Genomic DNA, 19,618 nt, shown 5'->3' with positions numbered 1-19,618 from the left:
TCTAAACAGGGTTTCCGCTCTGTATTAGGTTTCCCTCCTTAGCCTGCTTTTGGCATGCCGCAGGAGACAAGCCGTCGCTGGGGTGAAATGCAATAGAGAGAGAGGCTAATTTGACATTGGGCAAAGGTTTGTTCTCAGGCTTAATTTTCACTGGGTTTCCATTTCTATTCTGTTGGCCAGCATCTGGTTCAGAATGAAAGAGGGGACTAGATTCCATAGAGCGCATTAAGTGGTCTTTACCCTTGTCTAAAACCAGAGGGGCGACCTTCCAAGCCAATGGGAATCCCAAAAAACTGAAGCTGAATATGCATGGCAAGCTGTGATAACACACTCTACTGTATGAGACAGTGAGTTAATGACGAGCACCAGCCGTTGAAGGGTAATTACTAGGGAATAATATCCACATTATGACTTGCCATTTACACAGTTGCTCTAAGGCAGTATGTTCTACACTTTTATCTTATATATCAATGCTGCATTTCTCTTGTATTCACTTTTGATTTGTGTTAAGAAAAAGCTATTATAATGGTTTATTTGTGCATTTAATGTATGTTGGCCGGTGTTACCAACGCCATTTGCCAGTTGTTAACAGAAACAAAACCTGCTCCGTGTGCATTATCTTTTTTGCTGCTGCAGTTAACACGGTCATTGACATAATCCTGGTAATGCTCCTTGGGTAATTGAGGCCTAACACTTGTTCTCTCAGGAGAGGGCAAGACGCTACATGTTATGTTGCCCCTCAGTGCATCTCATTATTCTACCCTGTCCGAGTTTGTCCGAGGTATTTTCAAGTACTCCGTGAAGGTGAGGGACTTTTAACCACTTTTCCTCTTCCATCCCTTGAGCCCCTTTCTGATCCTAGTTAAATCTTATATCTACTCCCAAGATCTGGGCAGCCATGTCGATGCCCTAACCGCCTATGTCATAAGCTAAATGGCTTTTGATTTAATATCTTACTGCAACGTGATATGATATTACATTTATTCCCCCTCCAGCTATACACTTACTTCTTGTAGTGACATGTTAAAGTTGTACTTTCTTGGCCTGTATTGACATTGTTGGCTGACTCTGTCCTTTTTTTTCTTCCTCTAAACCAATACGATTATCTTTAAGAAAAAAAATGTTGTTGGGTCACTATCAAATTACACTGTTGGCTTTTTAGTACAGGCAAAATGGCCCCTACTCTTGAGATGTTATTGTTGTGTATTTTTCGATTATCACTACAGACAGTTTGTAGAAGTCGGCGTGATGCTGAGGTCCAAAATTTTGGTTTATTTTAGATTGCGCTCTAGTCAATTTTCCAACTCAAAAAGCATAAAGAATTGCCTTGTACATATCCACCCACCTCCAAAACATAACTCACCGTATTGTGGCTCTCACCTTGTATATATAATGTGCCCTAAACATTATTCACTCGTAAAATCTTTAAAGTGATGATGTTTTTTTATGATTTCATAAATCAATGAATGGCATTCGGATGCAGCAGATCACCATTCAGGCTTTCCTTCTTGTTTATGGTACATTAAACACTCACAGGTTTTTACAGTGAGAGCAGGTAGACACTGTGCATAAATCTAGATTCCTCTTTAAAAAAATGCAGTGCAGCTGTGTCTACATCCTCTTAATTGGATTCTGTCTATTTTTAGCAATATTGGACTAGGTAAGCGCAGATGGAGGTGGATGCATTTTTTTATCGGAGGCTACACATTTTCGACAGTCTGCACTGTCGCTCACTGGGCCACTCTGAGCCCCCCGACATGAGCCCGCATCTTGAAGGCCTAACACAAGGAATCTGTCAGTGTGTTCCACACTAATCTGCTTGCTCGTTAGCCGCGCCCTCGCTCTAGTCTAATAGGCATGTTCTAATGAGCTCTAATTGAAGGCGGGTAATTTGCATGGCTGCCCTCATTGTCTTTCTTGAAGCATCTTAAAGCTCAAAGCTGCTCAAAAGATGATTGGAAGTCTAACATGATTTAGTCTTAGACAAAGTCTCTTGTCCCTGATCCCAGATTGTGGTGTCTTTGTTTTGTAGTCAATTCTTGGCACGACCCTTGGTGGCAGTAGAGTTTATGGCTGTGTTTTTATGGTTTTATTTTTAAAGCCATGAACTTGGCGATGGTAGGAAAGGTCATTTTTCAAAGAACATCAAGTGTTAAGGAACAAGCTGGCCAGCTTTAATCAAAGAATATACTTGGCTCTTGTCACAATGCAACAAGAGATTGCTCAATTTGTAAAGTCAAAACTTGTAAGGTGATACAACTGCAGTACGAGATGGCACTACACTTTGATTTGCACTGGGAAGCAGGCGGTTTAGTCTTAATTTGATTGGTAATTTTATATCCCCGCCATCTCCAGGCTTTTTTCTTTTTATTGCAAGTATACATAAAATGATTTTCCTAGAGAGAAAATGTTCAAACAGACGCTGGAAGCTTTTCTTGAATTGGCCATGAGCCATCTCATCTATGCACGAATAGCAAAAAAAAAAGCTCCCAGACGTACTCAATTGAAATAAATTTGTTTGCCAATTCCTTATTCTCAAAAATGCCTTTTTTTCTAGAGGTATCATACATTACATTTTCATTTACTAGTTGGCCAAGAACAAAATGGATAATTACAGTTCCGTGAATTTGTTTTCTGCTATGACTTGATGTAATGAGTTTGCCACTCTTTATTTTTATGTACTTGCAGAGTTCCTGGCCCAAGGTTGCTCATGCATCGGAAACCTGATTGAACATGACTAACCAGCCACAGACGGAGGCTGCAAACCTCACCCCATCTTGTTGCTCTAGATGCCAACCTGATGCACCATGACGGGGTGGCGTTGAAGTCAACTCGCTGACAACCATCTGGATACCTTTCCCTCCGCCAAATCCCTAGACATCACCCTTTCCCAACCTTATCCTGCGCCCACCATGCTGCGCTTCCTTCCTCTCAAACTTGGCCGGCTGTACCGCTGTCTCAAGCTCCTGTTTGTGCTGGGGCTTTTTGTCATTTTACTGATGAACACCCACAACCTGTTTGCCTCGTTCCAAAAGAATGAGCTCACAGATCGACGCTTCATCAACCTCAACAAGTGTCCCGCCTGCTTTGGCACGAGTTGGTGCCGCAAATTCATGAACGGACAGGTTTCGTTTGAGACGTGGGGGCGGCTGCGATTCCTCGATATGTTCAACGTCAAGAATGTTTACTTTGCCCAGTATGGGGAACCCAGGGAGGGCACGCGTCGCATCGTGTTGAAGCGACTCGGCTCCAACCAGGAGCTGGCCGAGATAGACCAGAAGATCTGCAAGAGGGCCACAGGAAGGCCACGCTGCGATCTTATCCAGGCAATGTATAAAACTGAATTTGCCAGGATCAATGGTGACGTTCGTCTACTTACTCCAGAAGTAGTCGAGGGATGGTCAGACCTGGTCCACTGTCCCTCTCAGCGGCTGCTGGATCGTGTGGTTCGACGGTACGCTGAGACCAAAGACTCTGGCAGCTTTCTACTTAAAAACCTGAAGGATACGGAGAGAATGCAGCTCCTTATGACCTTGGCGTTCAACCCGGAACCACTTGTACTCCAGGTAATATCTTTTAGTCCTAACACCTCTGCCTACATTTGCCTTAATATTCACAAAACTGTTGAAGCTCTGATTTAGACTCTTGAAACAGGTAAGTTCTCACCTCTCTCTCATTTTCTGAACTGCTTTATCCTCACTAGGGTCGTGGGGGGTGCTGGAACCTATCCCAGCTAATATTCGGGCCAGAGGCGGGTGACACCCTGAATTGGTGGCTAGCCAATCGCATGGCACAAGGAGACAGACCATCATTCACAAAAAAATTGAGTCTCCAATAAGCCTGCCGTGCATGTCTTTGGAATGTTGGAGGAAACTGAAGTACCCATAGAAAACCCACATAGGAGAAGATGCAAACTCCACACAGGTAGACTGACCTGGATAGAGGTGAGTTTAAGGTGAAATGTGTAAGCTGATCCACTGACAGTTATAATGAAAAATTGGAATCATTACATCAAGTAGAGGTAATTTATTAGTAGTTATCGTACTTCAGGTTTTTGTTTGAATAAGTTGACCATTAAGCACCTGTAAATAAAGCTCTTTCAGGAAATTACTTGGTAAAAAAAAAATCTTGTAGATTTAGGAGGAACTGTTGCACCTGCTTAAGATTTTTTTGGCAACACTAGCTATCCGACCTCCGAAGGACCTATAGTATATTTTTTTTCTAAAGGATGGTTTTGAGAGCTGTGGCCTCCCTGAAGATGAGAGGCTTTTGCTGGCGGCAACACTGCATATTTAACACTATATGTAGGGCATATTTGAATTATTCAGGATTGCATTTGTAAATGGTCCAAGTTCTGTTTAATTTTAATACATGTCCAGTCGGCTGCTGTCATCAGTGGGAAAATGTGCTTGGAATGTAGTATATCATAGAATTGCCCTGTGTTGTCTAGTTTGTTATTTCTGCTTTTTAATAAGAATGCAATTTATCAGGGATTGGTGGGGAGAAGTTTTTGAACTAGCCTTAATATATTCTGCTGTAACTTTCAAAAGGTGGGAATGCACCAAATGAAAACTGACTGACTGAGTGGAGCCTTTGACTGCATGGTTGGGAGTGTGCATCTGACATTGCTGCCTTTCAAAACGCAACAAGTACGAGGCGAGTCTGCAGACATTGGCTTCCGGAATGTAAATTCTGAGAACAATGATAACAGTGAAATGTGGTTGCCTTATGTTTACTTTTATTTGTAGTGTTGTGAGAAATGAAGGTGAGAACAAATAACAGGAAGCAAATGCTTTCATAACATGATCTGCATCCAAGGAGATGTTATTTTTAATTTCAGATCCCGCACATTATGTGGGTATAATCAGGATGATCACTCTTCTTAAGGACACTCTTTGAAGATGCCAAATTTTGGCTTATTTTCCAATGAGCTCAATGCCAACTGATTAGTTTTACAGCGAGACAAAACCAAGTCAGTTTCAAGCTTTTATGCTTTAGCTTTGACACTAAGTTGCTATTCAGAAAGTCAGAAAGGCTTCATAGGGTCATAGAAGCATCCCCCCTTCACCGCGGTCACTTCTGCCTCCCTCTGTGATTTACAAGCTTCCAATCAATTTCAATTTAAATCCGCCATTGACCGTGTCTCGACAGAACAACAATGGTCACAGCCCATGTAGACTTTCAATAATTCACAGACTGACCTACAACCCCCCTCCGCCTTTTACTCATCCGGGCGGACACCTCCAGGCATTCCAGAAGACAAAAAGCGAGATCAGCTGCTTTTATCTCCAGTTGATCCATAACGCCTGATTAGCCTTGTGTGGTCATTCCCCTTCCCCCCGTTATCCGTCTCTTGCCTTGGTTTTTCCGCCTATGTCTTTCCTCTGTTTCATTGTATTGGTATATGCTTCACAAACTCTTGATTATTTCATTATCGTGGCTCTTGGCATTCTACCACAAGTCCAAGTCTGTGTGTTTCAGACCCTCACATTGATGTGTATAACGTAGATGGCAGATCATTACATCGATAACATTGTGAAATCTCTCTGGGGATTGACAAATTCGGGTTGTATGTTGGCTTCACTGGTCGGAAAGACTAAAATATCTCATGAACATGCTTTTGAGGCAGTACGCTATGGACGATTAATAGGAGGAGAGAACATGCTGTAGGTCTTCCTTTTTGACAGGGGTTATATTAGTTGAGATGTGCAGACTGGGTTTTAACAGATAAATGAGCAAGAAGAAGGTTTCATAAAGCCGCATTCCCACCACTTCTTTTTTTATTTTGTCTTGTTGCAATGTTCAGTAAAATTCTAAGGCCTTCATTGCAAGATTTACAATTTTCAGGTTCACCATCCGTAGTACAAGTGATTTCCTGCTGTTGTTGGTTGGCAGTGCATCCCTTTCCTCTGGCTTTATTCACTTGAATAATGTGTGCAACATTTCTACTGTTTGCTCATTGAGCTGAGCTCTGGCTCTCAGAATGGCTTGTGTTTTACTTTTGAGGCCACTGGCAGTAAATCGGCCCCGTTTCTCTGAGACACCAGACCTCCTTTGTCAGTGGGAAACAATCTGCTGTGCTGTTTTGGCCCAGGCCAACAATGGCCCGTTTCTGTGTGTTGTTGTGCACTACATAGCGCACACGCAAACACAGCCCCCATTCCTGTCATATGAAAGACCATTTGGCCCTAGAGAATAAATATTTTTAGAGGACAAAAATGACCATAGTACAATACAAAAAGCCATTTGCAGTCCTTCCTTGGTTTCCTCTTGGCTGAATGCAATGCTTTCACATGAAAAATATCCACTCAAAAGCTAAATCCTTCACAATATTCTGCATGCATGTTTTGCACAGCTGTGAAAGAATGCAGTCACACAGCAAGAACTTTCATGCAGTTGTCACTGTGCTAACTCTATTTAATATGATCATTTCATGTTTGCCATCTAGTACCATGAGATCGGACTGTACAATTTTTGCTTATGTAACCTTAGTTGGAACATCACTCTGTTGTAAACCCAGGAACCTTTGTACAGTAAGTGTGTAGTTAAATAACCGTTTAAAATGTATTTCAAGGTGAGTATAGTCCCCATCTCCATTTGCTCTTCTCATGTATCATTCATTTGTCTTGTTAAATGCAGAATACTTTGCCTTGAAATGTTCAGAAATGGGCTTCCCCTGACAATCCTTAAAAAAAAAAAGAAATAGACATGTCTAATATGATAGTGGAAAGCTTTCCAATTATAGTGCTACAGCTGTCTTGTGTTTCTATGTTAATTTGTGTGGCCGCTGAACATACAGTAAATGCTAATTTCATCAGATAATATAAATAAGTTTGTCTTCCTCCTCAGTAAGGAAAGTCACCTGATGTTGGTCAATTGATTTGGCGTCCTGCTTAAATTGACATCATAATTCAGTTTGCACGAAAATCAAGTCATAAGGAGATGCCTAGGGCTAATACTGGGAAATAATTACAGGCATATTTTAGTAGATCAGTCTTCTCTCGGTGTTTGTCTCACCATCCTGCTTTGCTTTCAGTATTGCTCTCCTTCAATGCACTGTGTAATGAATGGCTCAGTGAGCATTCCCCTGCTTTAGAGAACGTGGAAAATTATTTGCGCAGCGAGGAGTGCCTCTTGAGTTCTTGCATACGTCTTTGTAAAATGCACAAATTTACTATGCTCTAATGCTCTTCCTAACCAGCCACAGTATACAAAACATTCTGATAGCAAGTCCACAGACACTGACTAACTCGGAAGTCCAATAGACAATCATTGCCCCCAGGCAGGTCAAATTGGTTGATGGTAATTTTTCCAAATTCGCTCGATACAAGGCCAACATTTTAACTTGATTATATGTTTAAATTGCTTGTTGGAGCAGTTAATATTTTGGAAAAACACATTACATCAACGGGTAAAGGCTCAGTTTAGAATACGGGAACTGAAATGTGGATAATTTCAAATGGCAGATGGGTGTTTGTGCCATTTCTGATTGGGTGCCTCACTAAAAAGGCCAAAACATTGCAAAGCTTGTTGCACTCGTTTTTTTAGATGGAACATGCCTGAGGATGTTTGCATTTAGAAATGCTGATCTCGCTTCTCTTCCCTCCATTGGTTATAAAGTCTTTTCCTTGTTGCAGCTAATTTGCCATTCTTGGCACGTTTTCCTTTGGCTAACTGACTCACTGATTCATCAGGTGATGCTCGTGTTATACGTGCTACCACCGTACATCTGGTCCAACAGAGAATTTGATTCGTTTTGCCCGGTCTACCATTCCAAATCATTAAGCCTTGCAAGTGGGCCAGGAACATGTGACTTTGCTCGCACCCTTTTTGCTCCTCTGCTCTGTTTTGCTCAGTGAAGCTCAGAATAGGAACTGACAGGCTGTGGGCTTCACCCAGGCAGTGGTACTCTCATCTCCTCCAGACTCAAATCTGTGCTGCTTTTGCCTCCCTTTTCGTTACCACCTTCCCAAGAACCACCTCCTCTCTTAACACTCGTCCTTGGCTGACACTAACATGCTTGTCAGAAAGATCCTGTCGTGTAGAGCCATCTGTTTTTCTGCACAACATATGACACTGATGCAGCAGTGCAGAAAAAAAGCAGAGCACAGATTTGATGGATGACCTTATTGTCGATGCTAACATTTTGGACAGCGGGAACTTTACATAAATGTGAAAGAAAATAATCAAAAACTCCAGCAGCATGCTGTGGTCTTTGTTTTTTTTCCCCATTGGAAGGGAAGGTGATTCTTAGTCTTGTGAATTTAATGAGGTTGTGAATAATCAATCACAATCCTCAATTTCTTTGGGGACTGAAGTGAAAAGAAACTGGTAATTCTGGCACACTTGGTGAAAATGACACATGAGACATGACTCTCCCATCATCAGTTCATTGTCAATGAAGAAGCCAATTTAATATACAAGATTACATTTGAACAAATTTTTGCTTATTAAATAAAAGTTTTGCAGTCCTGTTTTGCAGGAGTAAATAATTTTCAATGCAACCTTAAACTTTATTTTACTGGTTGCAACAAACTCCCGATTTGGCTTTTTCAAGCAGTTTTTATCCTTGTAATCACAGACATGCTTTCAATTCTGTGGTAACACTAACTCCTTTCCCCCAAGGCAGTTTCAGTGGCTGAGGTCCAAAAGTAAATAGTCTTTAGAGATTAATTCCTTATTTTGTTCCTGTTTCTTGTGAATCGTGACTCTCCTTAGCCCATAAGAGAGGAGCTGTTTATGCCGCTTAACCCTGATTCAAGTGGTCCCAATCCCCCCCTTCATTATTCTTCTAGTCCTTTGTGTACAGACTGAATCCTGTTAGGATAGAGAGTTATCCAGGCCCAACTCCCCTTTTTTGGATGCCCTCATTGGATGGCTTCCTTGTTGGAGGGTGGAGGGTAGGGAAAAGTTTGATGGCAGTCTCTGTTGTACAAGCTAAACAGTGCCTTGTGGTGTTGTTTCCCATTTGAATGAGGCTGTCTGCTTGTGTCCCCGTAATCCTTAACAAACACATGCGTGACAGCTGTGTTTGGTTAGGTATAAATGCCTGTGGTTGACCCCCCCGACCTCCCACCCCCTACTGGAGCACCTTATACCACCCACCAGCTTCCCCTCCATCCCCCAACTCAAGCTTCTTTCTGTCAACGCCTGCTACCCACCCCAGTGTTAAATCCACTGACCTGGTTTGTAGGACACAGGACAAAGTCAAGTCACACACAATCCACATTTTCCCTTGGGCTTCTTAACACAAACGCAACCAATATGGATCAGTAAAAAGTAGCTCTTTGCTCCCCTGGATGCCCAGGAGATTCCAGCATCTCTATATTACAGTAAGACTTGTTTAAGCACTTTCCCTCTGTGATAAAATTGTCTATAGCATTTAAAGTACAAGGCGCTTGGTTTCTGTCAGAGGAAAATGTTTGCTCAAGACACAGCATCAATAGATCTAAATGCACTAGACTTCTATGTGAGTGTTTCATGAAATCTCTTCTCCAAGTGGAAATAGTGCGTTTTGAGATGGCTCTATCTATCTTCAGCAGTGTTTAGAGCAGTTTTACGCTCAACGCCACTCTATAATTGCCCCCGTCTCTGCTATTCACAACCCTTGATGCTGACCTCAAACCCACAGCCATCGGAAGTGAGGCCCACGTTCCAGTTGGGTTCCTCCCCAGTCTGCGTGGGCGGCTCAACCACCCAGACTGATTCAACATTGCCTGCCTGTGACTTTATACATTCCTGGCTTTCCCAGTAAAGGGGATTTATGAGGTTTGTACTCCGTGGCTCAGGTTCAGGTCAGCACACAGTTATCACTCGAAACCACTAGGCCTGCCCCTTCCTTCTTTGCCCTTCTTTTTTTCTTTTTTCCTTCATTTTCATTCTCCTTTACACTCCAACGACAGAACATACCATATTTAGCTTGCCCTCTTTTATCTGTGTTCAGTAGATGTAGTATTTTATTTGACAGTCAGGATAAAAAAACATGTTCAAACTGACTCATTTATCAACAGGCTTCATAAAGTATTGTCTATTGCAAGAGCTACAAAGTGATATCTTAAAGGAATTTCAATCCCATTGTTTAAGCATAGCTAATTGATATGCTTTAATCAGAGTTTTGACATGCAACAAAAAAGAAGCAGTGGAGAGATTGCATTCATGCCAATAAACTAACTCTTATGCATAAAATGTCCATTACAGTCAAATGTAATGTTTACAAAAGTGTTCAGAATTCTTTTTTATTTTAAATTGTTTTTACAGACCAATTTCTTCTCTTCCCAGGAAGGCTGTAAGCTTCACAGAGGGTGACTTTGCAGTCTTTGAACGACGTCCATAGTAATGAGGCAGACGGAAGAAATTCATAATCATACCACACTGCACATCTTTTTATCTTTTTACAGAAATACTTTCTCAATTCACTTTGCTCACAAATAATTTATAGCTATGCACAAAAGACAACGTTGCAGCCATTGCATGCAGGTTTGGTCAACAGAACCGTGATTGCAATGAGCTACTTTGTGGGCAATAGCTATCACAGAAAATATCTTGGACCATGCTTGCAAGGATGGGGTGATTATTGCCTGTTTCCTAGTGAGGTATGAACACTGGCATTGGGCTACCAGACACCATTTGAGACTTCAATTGCCCTCAAAATACCAGAAGGGGCTCCACTACACATCCTAGACATGCATGCACAAGGCGAATAAGACATTTGTTTTTCCCTCCTGACCCCAGAATGCCAGTCACAGCATCACAAAGGCACATCTGACTCAGCCTCAAAAAACTTGCGTCAATGAGAAACCGTTCTCTTGTGTGGTGTCTGTCACGAACGCTTCTGCCCTCCACACTTCCTCAGGCGACGCTGATCATTTGATCTTCGGAACTCGCCTCTAGAGTCCTGTCCCAACATGCTTGTCATAAAAACGTTTGGGTTTAGTTGAGGACAGAAAATGTTGAACATTTTAAACCACACCATGAACTATTCGTGTGGATAACTACACATTTTCTATGTATTCACTGATTTATGGATGTTACCTTCCACTTCAATTTTTTAAGGCTTTCAAGTATCAATGCAGCTCTGCGCCACAGTATTTGCTCACTTGCATGTGTGTATAGTTGATTGGCCAGTGTTCTTGCATGGTAGCCAAGGCAATATCTTGGGAGCTGCTGATGTTTACTCGGCCCCTGAAAAGAGGTTGTTATCAGCTCCGGTCACGTTGCATTTTCTCATTCATATGCGGTGGGATACAGTTTCACGTAGAGACACAAACACGCGCACAAAGAGCTTCTTTCGAAGTCCCGCATGCACGCTCGTGCCCTCCCCCAAGTTGTCCAGTAGAAGGGCACGTCTTTGTCAGCAGATGTCAGGACGCAGGTGTGTGTTCCCTGTGCCGCTCGCTCTAGTCGTTTCATCCTCCTCCTCCTGAGGCTGCCCATTTGTCTGTGGCCCCGTTTCATTTCAGCCCACTCCAATCCCCCCCTACCCCCGGGAGGACGCCAGTGTGTCTGTTGTATTAAAGGAAGGGGAGCGGAAAGCACACACATCTCCATTCAATGCTGCTGTTGTGCTCTACCGGCTCTACCTTTTTAGGTTTAGGAAGGGCTGAACCTAGAAGTCACCGTGAGGTCACCAGTAATAAAAACACTCACATTTGTCTGTGTGAGTGTTTGACATTCCTGTTTATTACTTTCACATGTTTTGATAACTCCCTAACTCCCCTGTCTTAAAAGAAGTATGACATGCGATATGCAACTCCTGTCCATAGCCACAAATTGATCAATGACTTTACGGCATAGTCTGAACATTGACCGTGGATGTAGCAATATGATTAGATTTTTTCAGCACTGGGCTTGTTAAGGTTGTTGTCGTTTTTATAATTAGATATACAACATCACTTTATGGTTTTACTACAGGCTTTAGTGACAGACTACAACTTATCCCAAAAGTGTGTATCACATTGCTGATACAGGTTGCTTCAGTCAGATAATTACCTTAAACGAAGGGTGTGGACTATGCTTGCCTATAATGGTTTTGCTACTATGTTGAGAGCGGAAGCATCAGTTGCCACAGGATTGAAAGCTGAAAGTGTAAAATAATGATCCTGTGTGCAAATAATTCATGCTGAATATCCATTGTTCATATGCTGCAACTAGCCACTTGAAAAGCACACTTTAAAATTTATTTCTTTTTCCACATACAATATTTATACATTTCAACTAGCAAAGAGAAGACTTGGCTTCACAAAAAATTGTTGGATTGTCATAACCAAAATTGCAGTCTCATCATATTTCAAATTTACTGCATAACCAGAAGAGACAAATGGTAAAACTTACAACCTGCATGCACCACATAGTCACAGAAACCTTCCAATTCTGTTCAGATAGTCTCATAGTTTAGCCAATTCATTGTGTTCCTCTTTCTATGCCTCATTGCAGACGGTAATGGCTTCTGCAGATTTACCGTTTTAAAGAGCGCTGAGAGAGAATGATTGGTGGGACATGCGGTGTATTTGTCAAGCTCGGCAATAGGAAGTTTGAGTGTTTCATGTCCGCTAGCGTTCTGTAGTCTTCGCCTTTGGCCCCATTGCATTTCAGAAGTAAATATAGGCTGCTCATTGAAAATGGCACCCACATACGAGTTATGACAATCTCCGTAATTGATGAAGCGTACTGAAAGACGTCAGTGCGTTTGAATGAGCAGCATCTATGTTAAGAATAGAGGATGCGGGTTCTGAAAGACACAGAGGCCTTCTCAAAGCGGATGCTGACAGTAAGTCTCAAAGTAGCCTGAGGTTAATCATCCTTTTCCTACCCCCTCCACCCTTCATATATCCACCCCGAGCTTCCGGCACTTGGGTTGCGTAAACTGACAACAAAAGAGGGCAGGCCAATGCGGGTTTACTCCCTTTTGATTTGGCTTCCTCTAGACTCCTATTTATCCAACCTGGTCCAGGGCCACTGAGCAGAGAGGATGGAATTTTTACAAAGCCGGTTTAGCTATTACATTGGAGAGGCTAAGTTTTGTCAACATGGCTAAGAGCTGCTTAGAATTTCATCACCATGGAGCAATCCAAGGTTTGAATTTGGGTCAAAGGGAAGCGGGCCTGATAGGGATGTACCATCGAATGATCCGGCTTCAATCTAATCTTGCTATACCCACTTTGTACGTGTAGAAAGCCACTTTAGCTATATAGCCTCTTTGGACTCTAATCCAAAATTCCTCTGGCATCTCTCTAAATTGTCAGTTGTGTCCAAGCCATAACAAAGCAGTGGACACTTAAGCATGTACTGAAATAAATGCCACTCTCCTCCTTTCTGCCAATATTACAAATGTGGAAAGTCTTTGTGAGAGGCTATTAATCCAAAAGTAAGGACGGAATAGGGAATGAGTCCTAGCCAAGACAAGATGACAGGCCCAAATGAAGTGACAGTTGAATTGAAGCCTGTTGTGCTTTCTGGACGCAATTTTGTCTGTGCCCAATTGATTGGGATACCTTTGGGAAATGTTTCAGTTGAAGCTGCACAGCTTGCACCTTCTTTCTGTCCTCTCCCTGTGATCTTGCGTCTATTTTGGTCACATTAATATCACAAAATACCAGGGTATGGTTTACATTCATATGACAAAACAGACAGACGTGAGTAGGTTTGTCTCGGATATGCTTTCATATGAATTTTTTATCATTTTTCCATTCGGTAGTCATTTTTGGGGTAAGGTTTCTTTGGGAATATATTTGGATTGTTGCATTATTTCTACGCTGCTAACTGACTGACTGCTTTTGTTTCTCTTCAGTTCACTTGGTAAATTACAGCTTAGTCAATTTTGAAAAAGTTGTTAGGACTGCTGCATCACTCCAAAAAGGTCGCCCTTTTGATTTCAATTCGTAAGACAAAACTGTATAGTACTGGTGTGTACATTTTTCAATGCTCTTGGAATGATTTGCATTCAAAGAACAAAACATTCTTTGCCTTTTACAGCTTTAACGTTTGAGCAATATATTTCCGCTTTTGTTCAACCAGCTATATATTATTTTTTTTTGTTATATCCACTTATGTGCATTAAGTTTCCTACCCTGTCAATGTGCAGCGATCCGTGAGAATAGGGATATACGTTTAAATAATTTGTATTTCATTAATATTTCAAGAGATGTTTCCATGCATATGCAAAAGCCTCTTTGCAGGCACTGAGAGCCAGCTGAGCGTCACGTTTCCTCTGGTGACAGTGTGACATGGCGATCAGGAGTAGTTCACACCCTGCCAGGAGTAACATGCTCTGTTCCTTGACATTTCACCAACGCTATCAGGTTTCAGGACTCGGAAACACAAGTTCCCTACCCTCCTCTCTGTCACTGTGTGGCGGCTGCCTTGCCAGGAACAGCAGCTTTTGTGGTATTCATTACATAGGAAGTTGCAGCCCATTTCTTAAGCCTCTGATCTGGCACATCTGCAGTATTTTTAATTGCAAAAACTGAATTTAACTACTGTGTTCTAAAAGAAATGCAATGTTTTTCTTAAACAATTGACATGTTATTGCAGTCAACACTATTTGCATTAACTACTTCCTTGTGGTAATCAGTTCTTAGGGATGTAGAGGAGGTAGTAGGAAATAATAGCTACTTTTATAAGTGGTTGCATTTGATCATCCATTTTGGCAGTTCTTTTTCAGTTAGTTGGTTGAATCAGATTTAAATGAGGGGATGCCACACCCGTCTGACCGTAGTGCCCTGTAATTATTTATCGCGCTCGCCCTGCAATGGTCTGACGTCTTGTTTGCCAGTCCAATCCTGAAAAATGCAGTTAGACAACGTCATACAGCGCTTAAAATCAACACGATAAATACCTAAACCTTCTGCTGCCACAAATAACCTATCGTTTTTTCTGGAATCGCACACAGCGGATATAGGCTTGTCCCTTTAGGGCTTCACTGCAAGTTGGCTCCTTTTCTATTAGATTTAATCCGCTGTAGCCAGTGCTGGCTTGGTTTCATGCGCTCCTTTTGGCAGATTTTCAACTCTTGTGCTTACGCTGCCGTATCAAATGTTACCCAAGGCTGCACGGCAACTTGGTGTTTGATGTCTGGGATTATTTGCTTTTTCTCTTTGTTAGAGAAAAACAGTTAATATCGAAAGTTAAACAAGTACTTTCCGACAACAAGAAATGTAGCCTGTTGGACCAATTGGCTCTTTTGTTTACGCGTTTCCTTTGCACAGTCGACTTCATTGCAATTGTCAGCTCGACTCAGGTTTTTCTCTCTTCTTGTGTTTGTTGTTCTCAGAGCTTTCCATCAGATGAAGGCTGGCCATTTGCCAAGTACCTGGGGGCGTGTGGTCGTGTAGTGGCCGTCAACTACGTGGGCGAGGAGCTGTGGAGCTACTACAACGCGCCTTGGGAAAAGCGAGTCGACCTGGCGCGGCAGCTGATGGACATCGCCGAGCAGCTGACCAACAACGACTTCGAGTTTGCCCTCTACCTACTGGATGTCAGCTTCGACAACTTTGCAGTCGGCCCCCGAGACGGAAAGGTCATCGTCGTCGATGCCGAGAACGTTCTCGTGGCTGACAAGCGACTGATCAAGCAGAGTAAGTAACATCAATAGCTGAACACCTTCTGGCCATCTACTCTCTCAGTTGCCATGGCAATTCTTCCCATGACAATTTCTAGAATATCAGCGCATTAACAATTTACACTAAAATAATTGAAATTTTTAACCAACAATATCCCTAATAGCAATTGACTATGCCTCGGGTCTTGTAAAAGAAAACCTCTCCCAAAAAAAGCACATCAATCCAATATAAACCAACACTTGCGTGCAGTGCAAAACACTAAATGCTACTGTGCATGCGATCTATTAAGTGTAGTCTCGCGGGCCAACACTGTTCTGGGAATGCTCCTGGGAGGAGCTTCTGCTTCGTCCAAACCTCTTCTAAGAATATTCTCATCTAGTACCACTTCTTCTGCCCTCAACATGTTCATCCCCATCAAAGCAACCATGGTCCCGATAATGAGCTCACTCCCTCCATCCCCCTCCGCATTCTTGAAATAAACCTCATAACAAGGACGGCGCTATACATCTCACGCACTGCGTGACTGATCCCTACCCCTCGGTCTGCCTTCCTGGGGCTACTTCACTGTGCGTGAGGACCATCCTTTGGATTTGTCCCTGTATCTAGAAATCCTATTTGAGATCCTAAGGCACTACCTGGGACCAATTTGTGTTGTCTCAGTTTTGTGATTGGGAGTACTCTTACATTACATATACTGTTATGGATAAACGAGGATTCATTTGATGAATTCATCCCGACAACCAGTTCGGGCCAAATGGTAAAGCAGCATCCCCCATTTGTTACGTTTGTAGCCGATAGCTGCAAGCTTTCCAGGGTGACCCGCTGTGTCTTTTACTCGCTTTAAAATCCAATCCTGCCTCTAGACACTTTCTGTCTGGCAGACACAGAGAGCTTGACAACTCAAGCAGCTTACCCGGGCCAGCTCGTCAAGTTTATGGGACCTCCTTTGTGTCGGTGTGCCCGGATCGTTTTGTGCACGTGCCATGTGTCGTGGCTCAGCGTGGAGGAAGTGCGGGTGTCGATGTCGGTAATGAGTATTACAAGGTCGCTGCCGCGTGCAGAGAGGCCGTAGGACATTCACTCTAACCCCCCTTACAAGGTGACAATTCAGTGACCGGCAATTAGTGTTCAAGGGCGAAAGTAACTGGTGATTGAGTTTCATCATTTTCAAGCGAGGAAAATTGATTTCTAAATCAAACTGGTTGGTTTAAACATGTTTTACACAGTCCATTACTGCAATGGATGCCATTTCCTTGTCGTGGAGGTTAACTAATTGTAAGGCATTTGAACACTAGAGTCCAAAGGCTATTGAGAAACCTATGGTGCATTCACATGTGCATCCATTCGTTGGTTTTCAGGGCACCTCTTTCAATGAGTGATTTTTTTAGACCAGGTAAGGTAGTTTCAGACTGAAGCACTCAGATTAAACAGTAAACCATTTTGAGTGTTTGTTTGCAAGACAATGTGTTTTTGAAATACCAGGTGTAAATAACCGCGATAAGATATAGCAAACCTGGTATTGCAAACAAACATAAACAACATTTATGCTGAAGTATTGGCTGTCCAGACAGCTGCCGCACAAATCTAGAGAAATAAAATGACATTTTCTACAGTTTAATGTAACCCATTGTAAAGTAGAATTTGGTATGTAATTTTGCACTATGCGATAAATGTGACTCCAGCTATAAATTTCCAAGGGTGCCTCAATGGTACTTTTGGGTTACAACCCCTGTGTCCCCCTACAATGATGTACTTTTTCAGGAGATGGTTATTGGGAAATAATTGAGACAAGGTGACCTACCATCCACATATACCGTATGTGTTCCAGTTCATTTCAACTGAAAATGATTTTCTACCATTTTGGAACTCTCCTTCGTCACACTCTGTGCCCCTCAACGTAGCATTAACAAAAGAAGGAAATGGGCTTCTTTTGCTTTCTGTTCCTTAGTCCACCTTCTCATTTTTTTTTTTTTTTTGCTTAGCTCAGCTTTGTCCTTGTGAAAAAGCTTTTCGTCTGCTTCCTTTTTTCATACTCTGTTGTACCGCTTAAAGTGTATATAATTGTGGCCAGAAGAATGGCACACTCTCGGTGCTACCTGTCAATCAACGGCACGGCGCAGTGCAGAAACATTAATTGCTGTCACTTCACCTCAGTGCTTGAGCACACATCTTTATCAAAGTTGCTGTTGCGCTCACATGTATGCAGATATATCTTAATCAACCTCACTGATTGATGTCAAAGCGCCCCTCCTATTTTGGGGGCGTGTGCACGTGGACTGCTTTTTGCTCGCAGGGCAGCACTTGATGGTTTGATTGAGTTGCTGTGATGAGCCAAAGAAGAAGTGAATTAACACCAATGCCCCAGGAATGTATTTGCATCCTCTTGTGGATTCCCTCATCCACGCAACCCCCGCTGCCTTCCACCACTTTCCCCTCCTCATCATTCCTGTTTATTTTCTTGGCTCCCTCCTCCCCCACATCACTCACCCCTTGAGTAAAAAGTACTAAGAAATAAGATCAAGCAAGAATCCTTATTCACTTGATAAATGTGGAGTATGGTGGATTTGTTGTTAGATGTGTTGTTTGTTCGTGTGAGATAAAATGTAGTTTCTTTTTTTTGTCTGTTTGGAGCTTAAATTTCTTACTTCTTGGCCCTCTCTACTTCATTTTTCTCCCCCGCCATCCTCGATTAAAAAGTCTAGTTAGACATTTAATTGCATTTTTTTGTACAGCAGTCCTCTGGCAACGCAAGACTTTAACAAATTACAATCCAACATCGCAAATTATACATTCGGCGGACTAAATTGGGCGGTGATTACGTTTCTCAGCTCAGCGGGTTATATTAAAAATAGTAGGAGCAAATACTCCCTTTTTTTAACCCGATTTTACCCAAAATTGACCTGATTGGCACCATTTCCGATCGCACGATACCTCTAATGTAATGATTCTATAGCAAGCTGCCTCTGTGTCTCCCCCTCCTGCAGACAAGCCCGAAAACTACGACGTCTGGTACGAGAGCCGCTTTGAAGAGTGCGACCGAGAGGCCTGCCTTTCTTTCTCCAAGGACTCCCTGTGCTCCCGGGTCACCGTGGACCACAACTACTACGCCGTGTGCCAGAACCTGCTGTCGCGTTACGCCACATGGCGGGGAACCACCGGGGGCCTCCTCCATGATCCACCCACCCACATAGCCAAAGACGGCCAGCTGGAGGCCCTGCTGGACGAGTGCACCAAGCCCAAGAAGCGCTATGGCCGTTTCCAAGCGGCAAAGGAACTGCGCGAGTACCTCACGCGGCTATCGGCCGCCACCTCACCCGCCAGGTAATTAATGGAGTTGGCGTCAACCCGACGCGCCGAGAGACTGGATCCCGGACCTCTTAAATGCTCCAAACTCTTGAGATCCTTGATGTCATTAGCTCTCCTTTTGCACAGGAGCAGGAAAGCGCCCCAAATTCCTGCGTTAGGAAAAAACCTTTCAGTTTTGTCGACTGACTGACTGATTTTTTTGCTGCTGCCCGAAAAAGAGGAGTCGGCCACTAACGAGGTTCTACTGGGAATCGGGAAGGCGAGAGCGCGATAGGAATCAGGAGCAACCTTCTCGGTTGGTTGCGCCATCTTTAAAGGAAGGAGGCAGACTCTGAGCGACACTTTGCTTGCAGGCTAATGCAACATGTGCGACCAAGCGGCACTGACCCCCATCCTCCCCCCAACCTACACCATACGAACACACGCATCCTTCATCTTGCCGTTTCATTTCATCATCGTGTTTCATGATAACATTGAATCGAACACCTATGAGAAAGTTTGCCCTCGGGATCTAACCTTTTCATCCTATTTTTTCCATGGGTAGATTTACGTGGATTGGTGCATTTACATTTTTTTTTAGCCGCGACATTGATTTATTTTTATTTTTCTCCCTCCCTTCTCCGTAGCATGCTGCTAGTAATGCAGGGGTAGCATGAATCTTCTGTTGTCAGGTCCAACCGAGGAACCAACCCCCTCCCTTGAAAGCTTGGATGAAGTCTTAAAAGTCTGCCGCTCTAATCAATTCAATCGTTCGC

General features: G+C 42.9%; 1 protein-coding gene across 2 annotated transcripts in view; it reads left to right on the top strand.

The window, feature by feature from the left end:
- The window catches only part of dipk2ab (divergent protein kinase domain 2Ab), a 29,231-nt gene that overhangs the window by 5,545 nt on the left and 4,068 nt on the right, over nt 1-19,618 (top strand). For both annotated transcript variants that reach the window (XM_077735889.1, XM_077735888.1), the window contains exons 2-4: nt 2,689-3,566; nt 15,269-15,572; nt 18,542-18,878. In XM_077735889.1, coding sequence (XP_077592015.1) covers nt 2,913-3,566; nt 15,269-15,572; nt 18,542-18,878 — 1,295 coding nt within the window. In that variant the 5' untranslated portion in view covers nt 2,689-2,912. The remainder of the gene's footprint in view (nt 1-2,688; nt 3,567-15,268; nt 15,573-18,541; nt 18,879-19,618) is intronic.

The sequence above is a fragment of the Stigmatopora nigra genome, chromosome 16, assembly GCF_051989575.1.
Source record: "Stigmatopora nigra isolate UIUO_SnigA chromosome 16, RoL_Snig_1.1, whole genome shotgun sequence".
NCBI classification, from domain to species: domain Eukaryota; kingdom Metazoa; phylum Chordata; class Actinopteri; order Syngnathiformes; family Syngnathidae; genus Stigmatopora; species Stigmatopora nigra.
This window is presented reverse-complemented; position numbering and strand designations above follow the sequence as displayed.